The sequence below is a fragment of the Merops nubicus genome, unplaced genomic scaffold (genome assembly GCF_000691845.1).
Source record: "Merops nubicus isolate BGI_N331 unplaced genomic scaffold, ASM69184v1 scaffold44751, whole genome shotgun sequence".
NCBI lineage: Eukaryota > Metazoa > Chordata > Aves > Coraciiformes > Meropidae > Merops > Merops nubicus.
In genome coordinates this window covers 6,917-26,396 of record NW_008591108.1, presented here as the reverse complement: position 1 = coordinate 26,396, position 19,480 = coordinate 6,917, and the positions used below count along the sequence as shown (strand labels likewise).

General features: G+C 41.3%; 1 protein-coding gene across 1 annotated transcript in view; it reads right to left on the bottom strand.

The window, feature by feature from the left end:
- Nucleotides 1–6: 6 nt before the first annotated feature.
- GAN (gigaxonin) overlaps nucleotides 7–19,480 on the bottom strand; it is a gene marked incomplete at both ends in the record, with an annotated part of 26,283 nt that continues 6,809 nt past the window's right edge. The window contains 10 exons of the mRNA XM_008950146.1: nucleotides 7–173; nucleotides 942–1,051; nucleotides 7,200–7,328; nucleotides 7,811–7,947; nucleotides 8,239–8,388; nucleotides 9,739–9,851; nucleotides 10,338–10,459; nucleotides 11,365–11,582; nucleotides 12,052–12,402; nucleotides 13,267–13,473. Of these exons, the coding sequence (XP_008948394.1) occupies nucleotides 7–173; nucleotides 942–1,051; nucleotides 7,200–7,328; nucleotides 7,811–7,947; nucleotides 8,239–8,388; nucleotides 9,739–9,851; nucleotides 10,338–10,459; nucleotides 11,365–11,582; nucleotides 12,052–12,402; nucleotides 13,267–13,473 (1,704 nt within the window). The remainder of the gene's footprint in view (nucleotides 174–941; nucleotides 1,052–7,199; nucleotides 7,329–7,810; nucleotides 7,948–8,238; nucleotides 8,389–9,738; nucleotides 9,852–10,337; nucleotides 10,460–11,364; nucleotides 11,583–12,051; nucleotides 12,403–13,266; nucleotides 13,474–19,480) is intronic.

Below are 19,480 nucleotides of genomic sequence, written 5' to 3'. Positions count from 1 at the left end.
GGGCACGCGGATGCGGAAGAGGCCCTGCTGCAGCTGCAGGCGGAACAGCTTGCAGTTGGCGATGCGCAGCGCCGCGCAGCCCGTGCGCCGCAGGTCCGAGGGGAAGAGGGGCTTGGTGCGCTGCCACGTCCCCGTGCTCCTCTTGAACTCCCTCACGTAGTCATAGTTGGTACCTGAATTCACGTGGGCACAAAGAAAAGAAAAGATAAAACGCTTAAAAAGTGCTGTAGCTATCGCCCCATTTAAGCTCTAACGAGGCAAATAGGTGAGCAAGAGTGTGCACTGGAATGTAAATCCATTTCTGGATGTGGGGTTGAGATTATTGTCAAAAGGGAACTGTCATGGCATTTCTATCTACCTAAACCCACCACATCTGGGATTTTGCTCTTTCATGGTGTGGAGAAAGCCCCGTTACACACATATGTGCACATGGCCATGACAGCACATAGTCTTCCACATGTTTTTTACAGTATGCAGCCAGATGCAGAAAGCTGAGTATTGAATAGGTTTGTCAGTACACATTAAATTTGGTTGGTATTGAGAAGCAAAAGCCACTATCACATTCATATGAACCACTGGACGATGTCCCCAAAATGCAGAACCGCCTGATTACTGCTGCAAAGGCAGGAGAAACAACCTCAGGCACCAACACTTTTCCTGATATTTAGACAAATGCAGTAACATGCTTTTAGTCTTGATCTCTTCTGATCTTCAGACTGCTAATCAACCAAATGCTTGCAGCACTGCATGTGTTTCTGAAAAGCTCCCATGTACAAAACCAACCCGTCCATTTCTGCATGTCCAGCATAATTCCCCTGAAGACAACAATAACTTAACAGAACATATTCCCTGCCTTTTATATAAAATAAAATAATCTGTCTCATTAATGCCACGTACTGGGAGGAGTCAGGCAACAGGAGGTTATAAGTTCTAATTCTGACCTGTATCGAGATCTCCAATCACATATATGCTGGCTCCAATGGGCACAGCTCCATACACGAAGGAAGAACTAGTTGGGATACATAGGTTCTGGTCATTTAGATAAATCCACCTGAAAAAATAATAATACAAAAAAATGGTATCAAATTTTTATCGAGCACATTAAAAGAATTCTAGGCACTTCTTGCAACTGCCATCTTTGAATCAAAAGCAGAGTGCACAAGTTACTTTGCTATGTAAAAACTGTTGAGAATATTGTCTGGTTGAGGACAGTCTTGGCTCTCCCTAAGTTCACTTCAAGCATATTCTCATTTCAGCACTACATGAGCCTCATCTTTCTACCAGGAGAAAAGTTGTTTTCCATGTTGAACCCTTTGGAAACCAGGCAAGTCTGCAGTCACCCACGTGGGACACTGGCATATAAAGATGTCCCATTTATCTAGAGTTGTCAAAATTCCCTCTATGGTTCTGAAATAAATTTCTACAAAATGCTGCTGCACTTTTGCAGATGCTGTCACAGTTACTATTTATAGACCATGAAGACATATGAATCAATGCTATTTTTAGGTGACTGCTCCTAGACCTTTTCTTAATTTGCAGAGAACAGGAAAGGTTGAAATACCTTTGAAAAGCATCTGATGTATTTTCATGGCCATACCTGGTTAATTTGAGGGAAAAATCTAGCAAGTATCCTCACGGATACTGCTGACCTTTGAAAATTCTGCATCATCTTATCTCCTCATTCAGAAGTAATCCTCTTCTTCTGGCACTGAAGGAGAGGCTGCTACATATAAATTATCTTGGAGAAAGAGATCAATTTTTAAAGGCTAAATGAAAGGATTAGCTGTCTGTTATTTTGTTTGCGCTATATGTGGAACAATTAACTCTGCAGAAACCAAGGGAATGGTTTGTAGCTGTCACAGAGGATGACAGATGAACTCAGAACATAGAAAAGGTGAAGTCCTCTACACTGATTCAGAAACTCTGTGACAGAGCAAGACATCGTGCACTGTATTTCATGAGCTTCCTCTCCTCAGAGTGGAGAGAGGGCACAGTCAGTACCTTCACTGCCTTTTAGCACCACGTTGCCTAGAATTATGAAAACTGAGTAAGTGGGAGAGATGCAAGAGGAAGACTGCAATTTCTTTCCTTATCCCTCCCCCCCACCCCTTCCTTCTTTTAAAGGCTAAATATAGGACCATGCTGAAGAAGTGGGGAAAAAAAAAAAAAATTAGGTAAGTTTAGTCTAGCTACTGATCAATTTTGAGCTTGGAAAACATATGAACTTCAGGCATTTGTCTGCCCTGGATATTCAAGGTTTAAATAAAAACCCCCATCCACAACAGTGTGGAACCCAACCATTTTCCTACTGCACATCACAAAAGGACAATATTCAACTACCTGTAGTTGCTTGTGAAAACTGATTTTCAACCTTTCTCAATGCACGTACTTTAAAAAACAGGCACAACTTTTCAGGAACACTTACAGCAGCTTGAGCAGTTAAAACTAGGAAGGAACAAAGACAGGAAGGGCAAGGGGTCATCTTTCATCAGAATTTGACTAAGCTCCAGCTTAATGTGGGTTGTGCCTGCTGTTTGAACAGTATGGAAAAAACACCACGACAAAAAAGTCACAGTCTTCAGGAATTTGAAAACACCCCTTGGAACATAACTCTTGCATACTTCCCTCAGACAGCCCTACTCAGACCGAACCCGAGAGAAGCAGGGAGGAAGGCATGCACTCTGAAACTGGAACATGCTGCCACTCAGATGGAAAAAAGGGGAAGAAATCACGATTTTTTTTCCTGTCTTAAAGCGACATAAATAAATAATCCATCCAAACTGTTGCAATTAACAAGCAGGATGGTAACTACTTTATTTCCAAGTGGGGAGTAAATCAAGATGCGATACAACACCAGCGTATTCCAGACACGTCACCTCAAGCTCACAGCAGCTGTGAAAAGAAACCTAAAAATGAATGAAAATCTCCTCCCTGCTCCTCTCAGCTGACAGTGCCATCAGTCACCCAGTTAGTTTTCTCACTACACTTAGATAAGCACTTTCTTGTAACGAAATTCCTGCACACTGAATGGAAGAATCCTCCTCATTACACATACTATGTTACAATATTGAGTTTACTACTTACTGCTGAAAATATTTCCTTATTTTTATAATGTTCAAGTAGCAAAAAGAATACTTTAAAGCTTTTACCAAGCATTGCTTCTGAAGAAGTATTTCCCACTTTTATCCTCCTCAAAACCTGCAAATTTTGATAATGCTTTTGAACCAGCAGTTCATGAAAAGAAGGAAGAAAGCCCATCCCACTTGGAGACACTCCAAGTGAAAGGCAGCAGTGGTTATATTCAAGGACAGAGCTCCACCAGCAGCTCTTGCAAAGAATCCCCAAGCAAATTTGTGCCCTATTAAGTATTTCCAAGTAGCCACACTGAAAAGGAAAAAAGCAAAGCACCAAAACAGTGTGTACAGACAACAACCAATTCTCCACACGGCTACGTGATGCAAAAAGGTGTATTGTAAGTAATGAAGCCTGAAAAGACTGACCCATCAAGGTCTTTCCTATGTAGTTAAGATTTCCTGCTTTTTATGGAGCAGACCAACACTGATGATTAAGCAAAGGACACCCTTACATCTCCATCTCCCACTTTCACATTTTTCAAATCTAGTTTTAGCTTGATCGATATTTTAAAAAAAACAGGATGCAATGTTCACAAAGCTCAATCTATAGCCTTTGGAAAAAAAAAAATCTACATCCTGAAAAAACCTGCAGTCCGATGTACCTATTTTCTGTCCTTGGTTCACTTAAATTGACTCATGCACATCACTCTAAGGACAAGCTGACAAAACTTTTATTAATTTCAAAATCTCACTTAGAGAAGTACTTTAAATACGAGAATTATTTTCTACATTATCCTGTCCAGATTTCATGTGTATGCTAGTATTCTGTCTCACTTCATTTATTTTATTACTTGTTTATACAGTATAGCTTAGCAGGAGTCTCAATGTTTATTTTATTGCTAGTGTGAAGATCTCAGCACATCCCTGGTCTTTAGAGAAGTCTGCATCACGGTTAAGAATAACAATTTTGAAAGACTGTGCACTGTGAGTTCTTCTGGAGTAAGTTACTGTCAAAGTAAGCAATATTAAACAAGTTAAGCTTCAGTCCTTTAATCCAATTCAAGCCAGAATTACACTGGTTTATATCAATTAATATGTTTATGTACTGCTGGAAGTACACATGAAGACATACATCAAGTAAAATCAGATCCTCATGGACTCTGGCTGCTTGGGATGGTGGTAGATCCTGTATTCCCAGGTAATGAGAGCTGAGGCACATACAGAAACAATGGTGCAGATCACACAGATGCACATTGCTGCACATCACTGTAAACCAACAGTATCTGATGGCTGAACTCACAGCACAAATATTCCCTCCATTCAAAAAGAAACTGAACACGATGGGGTCCTGCACTTACTTAAACACAGCTGGAGCAGTCTGCAGCTCATTCTGAAGTATGCAGTACTGACACGTAACTATTAAAAAAACACTGTGAACTTGGGATTGAGATGGCTACAATTTCTGCACTCTGCTTTTGACCCACTGCTGCTAAATGATCTTACAAACATATTCCTCCTTTCCTCAGCTCTCTCTGTTAACCCAGCACTTTTGGACTTCTGTCAATAACACACACATACGCTGTCAATGTGTTATTGCAGCTTTGACAGTTCCAATATTATTCACTGGAATAAAAAAGAAAACGTGCTGTGGAGTCTAATGGTGCTCATATCCTCCACAGTGACTTTCTGAAGCTGCTGGTTTGACGGGGACTGATTGTCTTAACTTGTTTCAGAAATCATTGCTGAGGAAATAAATGCACTTTTCAATTATAAATTAATCACCTTGTAGCAACGGCGATGTTTAAGATGAGGAACCAGTCTGTATACATTACATTAACTACGCACCAAGGAACTGAGAGATCCTGTTCACCTGTAGTACAATCTGTAGTATCCCTTACACCTCACTCGAGTGAAGATGCACAGCAGAGCACATGACACCCAGTGCAAGTGGAATTGCTTAACTGATCAACATGGGTATGTAGCATAAGATTTTCACAGACTTCAGAGAAGCGTATGACTTCAGCTTTCTCCTTCACTCAAAATGAAACTGATTCAGATTTGTTTTCTGCCATTTCTGAATGAGCCCAGGAAAGACTAACTTAATGTTTTCCAGAGAGTCAACTTGCATTCATTTGGTATTTGTTTGATACTTCTGAAACACTATTATAGCAAAATTATGGTAATTTTCCATATTTAATTTTACTTCAAAGAAGAGTACCAGACAACAAAGCATTTTCTCTCACTGTTTGGCAGGCAGAAATATTTGCTGGCTGCATTTTGAAGGGAAGTCCCTCTCTGGCTACTTTCTTTCTTTTCCACAAAGGGACAACTGCTCAGGTCTCACAGGCACCCTGAAAGGCATCCCAGGGTACCGAAATTCGGGGTACCCATTAGAGCCCAGGAGCTGGAGGGTTACCACACAACGCAGTAACGCTGCACCCTCTTCTGGCCAGCAGCTCCCCCTCTGCCTCCCGGGGCTGGGGAGAGCACCAACCCCCGCGAGCAGCCCTGGGACAGAGGTGGCCACGGCCCCGGCCTTTGCTGGCCCTCTGCTGCCAAGGGGGACGGCAGAGCCTGCGCCCCGCCCGCGGTGCCAGCACTAACCCCTGCCAAGGGGAATGTCCAAGCTGAGTTCTGGGCAGTGGCAGAGCAGAAAGGTCAAGTGTGAGGATCTCCTCAGAGGCCACCTCCAGCAGCTCCCTTACTTGCTGTGCCTCCCTCTCCTCTGTGCCAGCACAGCCCTCGTCACACACACACACACATGCATGGGATGCCAGAGCGAGACCTGAAGCAACTGGATTTTTATTACAATTTTACTTGAAACCTGTAACACCTCTGGGATGCCACCAAGCAAAGACATGAAGGCACACCTTGGAATACTGCTTGGAATACTGCTGGGCAGGCACCTGCTGCAGTCAGCAGGTGGCACCAAGGACTCACCTGCAGCACTTGGGCTAGAGCCTCCCAGCTTTCTCAAACTCCACTTTATGGAAGGTAAATCTGTATCAACCACTGAAACTCGTTTTACAGTCACTGGTGAGGTATCAAGAGCTATTACATACCATCTTCGGAAAAACAGAATTGGCTTGGAAATATTTCAGGCAAATCAACTAAAAAAAGCAAGCAGGAGGTTTCCCTTTCAAAGACTTCTTGCCAAAAAGTTAGGCAGCTTTTAGCATTGCCCCATACCCCCACAGGGCTAGAAAACCCCACAGATAACCAGGAGCAATAGCTTTTCCTGTCTCTCTGCTTCCTATAACCACTGTAAAGAACGTTTTTTCTCCAGTTTCATTTGATTATAGCTAGTTTAGACAACACTTTGAACAACACAGAAGACCTCCTCATACAGAAATTGAAGTCTCTTTACATCCACATATTCCAAGAAAATTATATAAATGAACGTAGATCTCCTATTCTTTTTTTGTTGGCTTTTACACAGCTCACAGTTATAAATCAGTCTTGATCTTATAATATAGATGTATTATTTTCCCCCACTGTCAACAAGCCTTGAAACATCTGGCCACAAAGTCTTTTTTCAATTTTGCTTATAAAAAAGAGAATCATCCAATTTATAGTTACATGAAAGAAAAAAACAAAACAATGGAGGAACCAAAGCTTGTCAGATGATACACAAAATTCTGTAACACACTGAATAGTCTACTCACGTAGTAAGGTAGATTCCAACAGAGCCAAGAGATAACAACTGAATTAATCAGAAGCAGATTCAAAACAAGCCAAAGGAGATCAGCCATGCAGAGTGTGTCAAGGGGCTGTGGCATGTATAGCATCTATAGTGACATTCCTATGGCAAAAGCCCACGTGGGCTCAAAAACCAATCAGCTACAAATGTTTGGAACAGAAAAGCATAAAGTTTCTTATCTCTAGCTTAGGAACTCCCCAAGTTGCAAGTCCCTGGAGATAAGACTGGATCATGGAGGATCAACAAAAGGAGCAAGGCACTGAAGCAGATGAACATTTAATAACAGCTATGCTGGGTCATAAAAGGTAAAATGAGCAAAGAGATGCATGGCACAGATCTAATAAGCTACAAAATGCTGGAGCAAGACAAGGGGGGAGCAGGCAGGTGAGTGGGTAAGGCACATACTCTGTGTTTATAGCTCTTACCTTTTAAATTCATCATGATAAAATTCAGATTTGCATGTCACCATCTCACTGGCTTGACTGTCATCACGACTTCTGACCCCACCAAATACATAAAGTTCAGAAGCAACTCCACAAGCCACTGCCCCAAATCTGAGAATCAAAAAAAGAAAAAAAATACTATACATAAAAACCATTTCATACATCCTTCTGAACTTCCTCCATTTTTTAACTTTAAAAAATAAATGTACACTCACCCACCTCCCCTTATATATTCAACAAGATTAGATAAGCTATGAATGTTATTTGTAAGTACATGATTCACATCATATAAGAACAAACCAACAAAGTATTTATCTCCAGTCAAAATCCGAAGTTCCAATTAAACTGCAATTTCTGGGTTCACTTTGTATCAGGAGTGTATTTCTACAGAACTCTACCTATTGCTTGGACGTTGATCTTTACTCAGCCACATTAACTACAGGCCACCATGATTCATAAAGACATGGTGAAATTTATAGGGCCTCTGACAGCCATCTTCAGGGATTCAGCAAGGAAAGGACAACTTCTCTCATCAAGAGTATGAACAAAGGTTGTACACAGCAATCTTGTTCCCCCCTCCCATTTTCACTCACCTCCTCTCTTTGAGAGGACAGATTGCTGTCCACTGCTGTGTCCTAGGGTCATAACACTCAACAGATTCAAAGAGTTTTCCATACGAGCCTCCACCCATTGCATAGATTTTCTTCTTCATAGCTGCATAGCAGCCAATCTTGTGAAAGAAAGTACATCTAAAATTACACACAAATGCACAGTATGGAGAGCTCAAAACTAACTACATACACATACACACATGTATTTGGGTTGCCTGTACCACATGTCAAACACTGCTGTGCACAAAACCCCCCAGCCATAGTTTTGTTTTGCTGTATAAGTAAAGAAGCTGCTCTCTCTCATTTCATTTTGAGGCTACTTGTTACAGCTTCTACTTTAAGTAAAAGGTCGAAATATAAATAGTTAATACCTATATAAGTAATACAGTAACATATGATGCAGTTCTTACCTTTCTAACCATGGTCAAGTCTGGCTGCTTGGTCCAGGTCCGGCTATAAATATCATAGCTCTCCATAGAGATGAGCTCCCTTTCACCATCCTCACCTCCCAGAATGTACAGAATCCCATCAATCTCTACCACACCAAAATTATGTCGTGCCTAAGGAATACCAATAAAGTCACTGTAAAATAAAACTGCTGTTGTGAATAAATCAATACAATCTCTTTTTCCAGCATATCTGTCTGCAAGGTGATATTGGTATTATGCCTCATTTTTGGTTTGTTTGTTTCTTTAAACGGTGAAGTCCCAAACTCTAGAATAGGATTATTAATTTAATCAACTAAGAAATCCAAAAGGTGCTCCAAAAGAGCAGCAAAAGCCAAAGAGACTGGACAGAAATCTAAGAACTTGGCTGTATTTCAGTTTGCATAGTAGTGCTCTCCATGATGAAGTTCTTGCTTTCAGGTCTCTCCAGCAGCAGAACTCAGACCCACTGACTGTGAAAAGGCTCTTCCGTTTTTTCTGCAGGAGCAGAGCTACCCTCAGTCCCACAGTAAACAGTAAACAACGTTCTGTATAGTCTCACTGGTAGTAAGCAGGAAACAAAATGGATCATAACTACAGATGTGGCCAAAACTACAGGCTTTTGCCAACCAGAGACTGTAATGAGGAGAATCCTGTGGCAAACAGCAATTTCTTAATAATCACTCTATGCTGATTTAAGAAGATAAAAACACAGGTGTATTAAGGAGCTATGTTTACAAATAATAAACTGGTACTTCCCAATGCAGTGCAAGTATAAAGAAGGAAGCATTAACTCAAACCAAACCTACATGTTATGTCTGTGTCAGCCAAATTTTGTATGCTGGCCACCCTTCTGTCCATCTTTTCTGCACAGTCTGATCTCTTTGTCCATATAAGAGTTCTCTTTTTTTCAGAAAGCCAGAATATGCAGAATGTTAGGTATATTATATAACTGACTCATTATGAAATTCCTGAAATTGTAGCCCAGCTTTACAGCTAGCTCTTCAGTAACTGATTAGTTTTTCCAGATTCAGCAGTCAATCATAGAATCATAGAATCATTTAGGTTGGAAGGGACCTCCAAGATCGTCAAGTCCAACCACCAAACTCCAAAGTCCTCTGCCAAAACAAATCAGAATCTGTCAGGGTTGGAAGGCACCACAAGGATCACCCAGTTCCAACCCCTCTGCCATGAGCAGGGACACCTCCCACTAGATCAGGCTGCCCAGAGCCTCATCCAGCCTGGCCTTAAAGACCCCCAGGGATGGGGCCTCAACCACCTCCCTGGGCAACCCATTCCAGGGTCTCACCACTCAGTCAGCATCAGGCCACAAGTGTTAACAACAGGATATAAACACAAGTCAGTCTGTAGCATGATTTTGAATGTGTAAGATGCAAGTGACTGGAGATTCAGAATAAAACTTCGCAGGCGTAACATTTTGCTAGAGTAACAACTTAAATCCCAGCAGTTAGATAGTGATCTTACCTCATTCATTGGTGGCAAGGAACTCCATGAATTGGTATCTGGATCATATTTCTCTCCAGAGCTTAGTGTTCCCTTATTTTCATCCTGACCACCAAGCACAAATAAAAATCCTTCTGTAAAACAAAAATGTCACATGGTCTTAAAACCAGGACTCACACCTGTATACTGAGCAAGACAATGTGACTGGTGCTGTAACCTGGAATTCTCTAAGAGATTCAGACCAGCCACAGGTCAAATTCTGGACTCGAGAAGGTAAAGTACATACTTATATCTGTACTCAAGTTTACCCCTGCAGATACTCTTCAACATATTCAGTGATGCAGCAACTAGAATCCACTCAAAACATGAAATACTCCTGGAGAGACAGATGTAGCAGATTCCCACAAAACATTGCAGGAATAATGATTTTAAGACAATTAGATGACAGGGGATTTTCACAGAATCAAGTGATGTTTGGGGCAGACAAAGGGGAAGCATGAAATAACCCCAGTGCAATCAATCTGAAGGAAAGAAAATATTATCATAAACTGAATCTCAGATTTTGAGGCACTGGTAAGTTTTCATAACACTGACTTTACAAATATGAAGTTCCCCTTTACCTGCTGACAATACTCCATGATTGATCCTTGGAATACTCATAGGAGCAAGTTCAATCCAGAGCTGTCTATTGGGATCATAAAGAGGACACATACACCGCATCACTGAGGTTGGTTTCCGCGATCTGAACACAGGGTGGGGAGGGAACAAACAAGAACAGAAAGACAAGACAGAGTTCTTACGAGTTCACTGTTAACAACCTGTGTCTGAAGCTTGCTTGTTCATGTTCTGTTACATATTCATAAAGTGTGGCTTTTCCCTGGTCTGGAGAAGACCTCCAAACCAAACGCATGTCTGGTACAGATCTGAGCACCAAAAAGCAGACACACTTAATTAGTACTTTGTCTGCCTGTAACATTTTTTAGGAAGGAACTTCAAACAAGGTCGAAAGAACTGATAGGGTGTCTTAGTAATGTCTGAGTAAAGCGATGCACAAACTGATGTGCACAATATTATCTGGGTATTTTATTATACTTCTATGAAGAGCAAGCATCTAAGTGCTAAACTTATTTAAACAGGACTAAACCTTTCCCCCTCGTGCAGAGGGGGCTCACGGAAAGAGAGATAATGTGTGCGACAGGAATTTTCACCTGCTATCTCAGATGCATCAATAATGACTTTTTTTTTGAACAACAGCTATTATAAACAAGCGGTTATAGCATGTCCATTATTTTTTAAGTTTTATTATAGATGCTTTTCAGACCATTAGAGAAGTGTTTCCCCAACGTTCAGTGCTTGAGTAAAGTCTATTCAGTTTTACAAAAAAAACCAACCAGCCAAATGTTACTGAACAAACGACATGTCCTACTCTAAGTCTACTACATGTTGAATGTCAGAAAATTATCACAAAATAACTATTTACTGCTGACTCATGCACAAAGGTATTTTAGGTGAGCCTGACTGAAAAACAAGCTCCCATGGCAGAGCAATAAGCTCACTAGGTGCACGTATTCTCTCCCCACTGTTTTCGAGATGCCGTGAACGCTAGGCGCTCAGCTGTGAGGAGCTGGGACGCCACTCCGTACTTACACCCGTTCTTCTCCACCCACAGTCACTATGCACTCCGAGTAGCCCCGGGGCTTGAAGGAGGCCAGCATTGCCTCTCCCTGCTGGGGGGGCGTCAGGGGGATGTTGTTGCACTCCTTGACGATCTCCCGCACCAGGGGTTCGCTCATCATCTGCTCGCGTAAATACGCCGCGTCCAAGCCCGAAACCCACACCGCCGACATGACGTCCTTCATGTGAACCTACAGAAAGAGAGAGATGCCAGAAACTCCCCCAAACTTCACAGGACAGCACTATGGCACTTGTGCAGACAGCTGCTTCTCCAGTTATCAAGAGTATCTTTGGTATTGGGAAGCAGTAACAAAATCTGCAACATGACATCATTAACACAACACATCAACTCTTCAGAGTTTCACTACAAATGTGCCAATGGCTTTCTGTCTCCAAGTTTATATTGTTAAATGCCAAAAAGGCACTTTTTTCTTAATGCTTACTAAATAATAAAAAAGGCTGATGATCTATCATCAACACAGCTCTCACCCTTCTACTGCAATCCCACTGTCTGCATTTCAGGTAAAATTCAAGTAATTCTGTAAGTGCAAGATCAGCCCTGAAAGAAACGTATCCAATTTAATGTATCTATTCCCACCCATTAGAAGAAACACCCGGATTTCATCCACATTCAAAATATGAACATTTGGATGTCCTGACCTTTCTTGATTCTGAGTCATGAGAAATCCACCTAATCACCGCTTCAAAGACGTATCTTTCATTTCCAACATTGAGCTTTTCCATAGACAGCACTTCTTTCAGTTTTTGAGGAGTCAGTTCCAAGAATTCCTCTGTGCTGCTGACATCTCGAAAGTGAGTTTCCAGATACTCTGAGGCAAGGTAGTGAACATGATGCAAACAATAGTGCAGTGCAAAGTCCCGGATACCAATACAGTTCTCAGCAGCTATGCAACCTTCTAAAAACTCACAGCAGAGAGTTTTTAAGTCTGTAAGCAGCAGGAGATCAGCTGCCTGTACCACATCTTGGATAGTTTCTTCATTTAGCCTGATCTGCAAGAATTAATTTAGAAGTTATAGCTACTATCACTCATTTGTTTCATGACATGTCTGCGTTCATTACACTCATTCCCAGTGGCTGAAAAATGGACTATTTATGCCGGTCTAAAAATTACGAGACATTGATATCTGACTCCCACAGGATTATAAATTACACAGGGATGGAAAGGCATTTGCTGGACAGAAGGTGTCAAGCAGAATTCTGCGCCTGAATTAACCACAAAATTGCTCAACTACTCTGGGAACCTAAAATGAATTTTGCTGCAATACATAAATAAAAACACATGCCCAGAAGAGAATCTCAACCTGCAACTGCCTTTTCTTTTTCTGCTGAAAGTTAAACTCATTCAGCAGTCTCAGTCTGGTTCCAAATGAGCCAGACATGCCCATTTTCATGTCTGCTAGGGCCACTGCCACAAAGACCTGAAGGGGCATGCTGTTGGCAACCAGCGGCCGGCGAGCTGGGCTGGAGGGTCAGTCAGGGAGGATGCCTGATGTCCTGCCACCACCAGTGAATGCATCTCAATCTCTGCTGCTATCAAATCAGTTCACTTTTACAGGGGTCAAAGACAGCACGTTTTTAAAGCAGGTTACTGAAGGCAGCCACAGATTTTAATATAAGCATTTGAGGCTGACTCTGAAGAGTGCTCCCCTGTGACAGGAGAAGAGCAGAGACAACTCCTGCAGAGCCCACGGCCTCTACTTCACATGCACAGCCCCAGAGTGATACATCACTTTGCCATCATCTTATCACAAATCTTTAAACATCAACACATTTATCTTTCAGGATAGCAGTGTTAAAACTCAAGTTTATTTTGCCAAATAGTTCAATTTCCATCTATTTTTTTAATACCATACCTGCCCACTGAAGATGTAATCTAGTATCTCTTTCATGATATCAACAGATATCCCTTCAAGTTCAATCTTGTACGTTGAGCCGTCATCCTTTGGAGGATTATAATTCAGTTTTGTTCTATGAGGAGAAAAGACAAAAAAGCTCACCACCTGGACATTGCTTGCTCTCAGTTTTCTCAAGAAACAAATGCTACCTATGGATCTCTTGAGCTATAACAGAGATGTTAAAACCTTACAGTATGAGGCGAAAATTGTCTCTCAAATAAGCATGAAAAGGATGTATGCATGGCCTCTAACACTGCTTTGTTTTCCACAAATACATTAGTCTAATAAACTACCTATGTCATCAAAGAGCCAAAGTAATTTTTTCCCAGCTCATTCACCACAAACTTTCCAAAACTTCACTCAGAGCTTCAAACAGAACAGCAGCTCTGCTGACAGATGAAACACAAGAATTTGCTTTGATAAAGGTGGGAAAAAAAGAACCAAAACAAACACTTTACTGAGAAAAAAATAATTACAGTGAGCAGATGTGATCAGAATATACACTGTTAGCACAAATACTTGGATTGTATTATCATTTTGTGTAGTTTATGATGTTATCATTTTAATGCTGTGCCTGGCTGTAACCAAACTTTGTGCTCCCAGCTGTAGGAAACAGCCCATGTGCTCCTCAGCTGAGCTTTAAATATTCATTTACATCAGCGGACACTACACTTATGAGCAATTTCTTTAAATATATCAGGGACAGTTTGGTGTGCCTTTGAACAGAATGCAGGAAAAGATGAGGGAATAACACAGCAGACAGCTTTGTTTTCCATCATCTGCTAGTGCAAACACTTTTTCCAGGAGGGACAACTTTGTGTTTCAAAGGCAGAAGCACCCACCAGTCTAGTGACAACAGCCACAAGAACTAATAAAAGATCATTTTGAACATCTTTTTTCCATGCTTTACACAACAAAGAATATAAAGACCAGAAAACTCATTTCACTACCTCGAGTATAAATCTAGATATTAGAATAAATGCCTTTAAATCATTTTTACATTTGTTTGAATATATTTAGATAGAATTAGTTTCCCAATACGAAAAGCTGTGGATTTGCTAAGCTGAAAGTGTCCACCTTCATTGCAGTCTTCCACTGCCCAACACTCATACTAAGTAAATACACAAACAGGACTTGGCTGAGGAAGGGCAGGTTCTACTTCATATCAGAATAAATTAGTTTCTCAAAAAATAAGATATAACTCACAGTGGATACAATCCTAGTCTCTCACGAGATATTTTAAAGTATGAATAAGGACGGTAATTTTAGATCCCAAGTTAATCATATTTGTGGTCTTGTTCTCACATTGCTTTTCTACACTTGTAGAGTCCCATGGCCAGTGAGAACACCCTGGGAGATAATGTCACCTGATGCACACATACGACTGACCAGGCTCCAAAGCTGAGCTGCTTTGCTCCGTGTTCATACAGCACCTACCACACATTATAATACAAATATTAACAACAACTTAATATGGATTAGGAAATTGTTTCTTTCCTAACACTTGGAAGGAGATGAGAAATATTAAACCTGTTTTTTAAACAGTCAATGTGACTCCCAACAAAGTGGATGCTGCAATAGCAGACATTGATTTGCAACTTGTCAGCTGAAAACCTCCAAATGAATATGCATCCCAAACACCACCACACAGCATGTACTTCAACTCACACCACCCTTGCCCATGTGGAATGGGCATTTTCCATGCCTACAAGCTCCAAATTAATCACAGAGCATATACACACAGAGTAACACACATCTGCAACTCTCAACATAGAGCCAAGGCCTCTTTACAGACATTTCCAAATCTATCCAAACTATCTCAATTTTTATTATGCTGACTATGCTCAAGTCTTTGATTTCTTGGTTTGTAATGAAAGCTGCATCTTGTTTCCTGGGATGAAACTGTTTTCTTTTAATTTAACATACAAAATTGCAGCATTTGACTTCACCAGAAAAGAGACAGTCAGATGGTATCAGGACCTCACGTGTATCAGGTACCCATGAATAGCTGGTATTGTCTAACACCCAGTGGTATCCACACAGAACCTGGGCAGTCCAACACAATGTGGGGCTTTACTAGACAGATACAAGGCATATAATAAACACACTGCATACCAGCACTAATGGAGAGATTAGGGAAAGGACTACTGCCATTTATCACTAACTTTCATCTCAGCATCACCTGCACACACCCAAGCTAAATCACCTCATTGCGTGGACTTTACACTGACTCCTCCTGGTAACAAGACAGTGTTGTTCAGAGTTTTTGGGTCTTATCAGGCTAGATGTTCTAATTAATGTGTACTACTTCAGATATCAACAGGTGCTCATCTGAAAAGAAACAAACTAACCACTGACGCAAACCCAAAACACAAACTCAAAGCAGAAAAAGAACATTGAGAACAAACGGATTGATTTCAAAGTTATAGATACTCATATATAGGAAACATTCACCTTATGCAAATGCATCCCAGCTCAGAGTAAGCTTTGTTCCCATCATCTGTCCTGAGAAGCAGTGGTTATACATCTGTCACACAACTTTAATTTGATAGTTAATAAACTACTAAGTTATTTATTTTGGTACAAAGATTTCTGAGCTGACATGAGACCCATCTCCTGTTGGCAGCTGGAGGTACTCCTTGACACTCACATCAAGTGCTGCAGGACAGCTACTGGCTGTTGGGAAGAGGGGAGGAAAAAAGTGTTGCAAAGACATAACCAGCTTTGGAGCTGGAAAAGTTCAAGACAGAAAACTGTGAGTCTAATGTGGAAAGAAAGCCAAAGGAGATGAGAAAAAAAAGTAGGAGGTATGTAAGGAGAGGGCAAGGAGCCATGGCTCCTCTCATATCACCCAGCATCAGCTGTTACCTGCACCCACAGCTCACAGGCAAACTGAGGTCTGGGGATCCTTGTCATAACACACACCACAGCAGGAGGAAGCTTCAGAACACATTTGTTCCCAGTTCAGAAAGACAGAGCAGACGGCACACAGTGAAACATTGAAACCTGGTCTTCTATCAGATTTCACTTAGGGGGGAAAAAAAAAAAGTTTCTGGCTATCCTTAAGCAGAGGTTTTCCAATCTGTCAGTATCCCAGGAAGAAGGATGCTTGCTTTCCACCGTGCTCTTCCTCATAGTGATTCATTCAGCCTAAGATCCATGTGGCAGAAAGCTGGACGTGGCCATCAGAGATCTGAGGGGCAGAGATGTGCCCAGCTGCAGCACAGCTGCTTCCAACACATGCATGTGAGAGCCTCCTCCTCCAAACAACATTTCTAATTACTTTAAAAGCCCTCTATGCTGCCAAACCACAGCAGAAAAGGCTGCCTCGGTCTTCCTTAATTCAGATTAAAATCCAGAACATCAAGATTTAGAAGGAAATAAAACCCCAAGAGCCAAACAGAAAACCCATTAGCTGGGAGCAGAGCACAGCCGAGACACACACAGAGCTGCAGCAAACAGAACGAGGCAACTTCATCCTGTTTTTTAAAGTCATTTTGGGCAGTCTGACTCCATGCATGTTTTAAAGAAATATTTTCCACTTTTTAATTAAGAATATCATCACTGTAAGTTGAAACTGCTCCCAGTAACATAAACATATAAATGCTTATCATCCACCACAACCTTTTGTACCTGGTCTGGAAAAATTCTTAGCACATATTGTATCTTGAGCAAGTGGCATAAGAACAGCTGGGTTTATGTCGTGTGTCTGTGTGACAAATTTAGAATCTGCTCTTCCCCATGGCTTAAGGAATACAATCCTACTGAGTCATCTCAAATGACACTACATAAGGCTGAATGAGGAAAAAAAATCCAATACCTGTTTGGTATATGTAAGCAACAATGTAAGCAAGGGAAGTAGTTAAAAGGAAAACAAGGGCTTAAGAACAAATGTTGATACTGCTAGGAATAACAACTCACATTTAAGGGCATAAACTAGACCCAAGGAAATTAAAAAAAGAAAAACCAACAGATAAATTTGATTGCCCACTCTTCTTAAAATGTAATGGCTCTTCCAACTTATTTCTCATTTTAAAAGAGCAAGACAAAGTACAACACAGTCATATACCCAACCTTACAAGTCCCTGCGAGAGCACTGTTGTGGGACAGATAGCACGCGTGAGAAGCACACTGAGAAAAGGCCCAAGTTTTGTGTGAAAACTTGTTTTTCCTACCTTTTACAGCTGACAGGTTACAGGAGGGGGAATAATACATTTTAAAAAAACAATCAAACAAAACAACAAACAAAATTAAAATCAAAGCAAAGAATTCAGCCGCCCCTGATAACACTTGTTTTCCTGAGTCAGACATAATTCTGTGGGATTATTTTAATCTTTAAAACCTCTGCCTTATTTGTAAACTGTTATGAAAAGACAACCCATGTGTTTCTACAATAGGCATGTAAGTTACAAAGAACAGTAACTCCTGGAATTCTTTCATCCTTACAGCGCAGGTAAAGGAAACATCTGCCTGGAAGGACTGCACCTTTGTAAAGGAGAATGCCCAAGACCACGCTCACCTCGAGCAGGTTTGTGATATTTATAGTGACCAACAACTGAAAAATCTGGGAGACAAAGGACAGACGCTTTGGTTTTGATGCTCTGCAACACAAAACTCTTACCTGCTCTCACGTCATCGTGCTGCAAACGAGGCAGTTTGCTGACCTACTTACCCAGCTGTAGCAGGGTGTCAGGAACCAAACTGCACGAGACCAGAGGGGAAGGGTTTGTCTTTCTGAAAGGAGCTGTCTTTCCAAATCAGTGATTTTGCTCCAGATTAAGAATAAGGACAAGTCTACACAAGCTTTGCCAATATTGTCACACTAGCCAACCTTAGTCATACTTCCAAAAAGTAATAAAATTGGGGTTTGATGATATATCCTTTACCTGCACCAGTGTTTTGGCTTTCTCCTGAAAGCATTAACATTTTAAAATGGAGTTACACCTCCAACAAATGGTTCCAGTAAAAACATGCACCAAACCTAAAACACGCTCACAGCGATGACTCAGTCCCAAAAATGACAATGGAGTATGTTGAGATTTTGCATCAGTAAGGAGAAAACTTAAAAACTCTGCTTTTAATGCAAACATAAGGTCAGTTTAGTCTCCTCCTGATCTGGGCTTCCTTACATAGGTTTGAGTCGTTCAAGTGCAAGCTTTCCAGGTTAAATTTAAGTAAGTCCTACTTAGGATTGACCATTTTAATGGTCGAGTTTTTTCATTTGTCTGCCTTTATCCCTGCAACATTTTCTCCCATGAAGGCTGGTCTTTCTGCGTGCAAAAAAACCTTAATAATCGTATTATTAATCAGGTCAGACACAAAAACATGATGCAGCAATTCACTCCACCCACTGCCATCCTCCAAAAAGATATTTTACAACCAAATCAGGTTTTCTTTGAGGTCGCACCCTGGCCTTTAGCACCACACATAAAAGACAGTCTTCACCACACCCTGCAATGGGTGCCAGCTCTCAGAGGATTTTGGCTATGCCTCTCATACATCTCACTTAAGATTATCTGTAACTGCAACTTCAGCTCTCAAGTCAAAGTAGTCCACCTAATAGCTCAGCACAAAAACCCACAGAAGTTGCTTTTCTTGGTTTAAGAGAAACAAACAACTAGGGATAACAATGTTTTCATCTGTAGGAAAGTTTAAGTCAGGCAAAAATCTAAGTGTCCATTGCCTGTCGTTCCCCCCAAGAAAGAGAACAAAGCAATTCCTTCAGCAGCACTGCGGACATGTACAGGGCTCATGGGCTTTGCTCAATTAAGTGCTTGTTTACCTTGAAAAACTGAAGTTACTCTGACTACACTGAGCTCATCCAGAGCTAGACTGTAATCTGAATTGGAAATCTACCCTCAACCAGCAGGTCTTGCCTAAACATGCGAGTTAGCCCTAAGTAGACAGAACACACACTTGACAAACACAGTCCCCAAGAACAGACCCGTGGAGCTTCTCGGCAGCACCAAGTACCTGCCATTTCATTTCGCTTGGTTTTTTTTTAGCCAGCTTGGAAAACAACCAACTAACCATGCCCGTTGAGCTCACAAACCAGGCAAACACAAGGAATGCAGATCAGCTGGCTGCTGGGCACCGACGGTTCGTGCCATGCACCTCGTACTCAGAGCAGAGCTTGGCCTCATCTTGCATGTAGCCAAGTAAACCTGGTTCA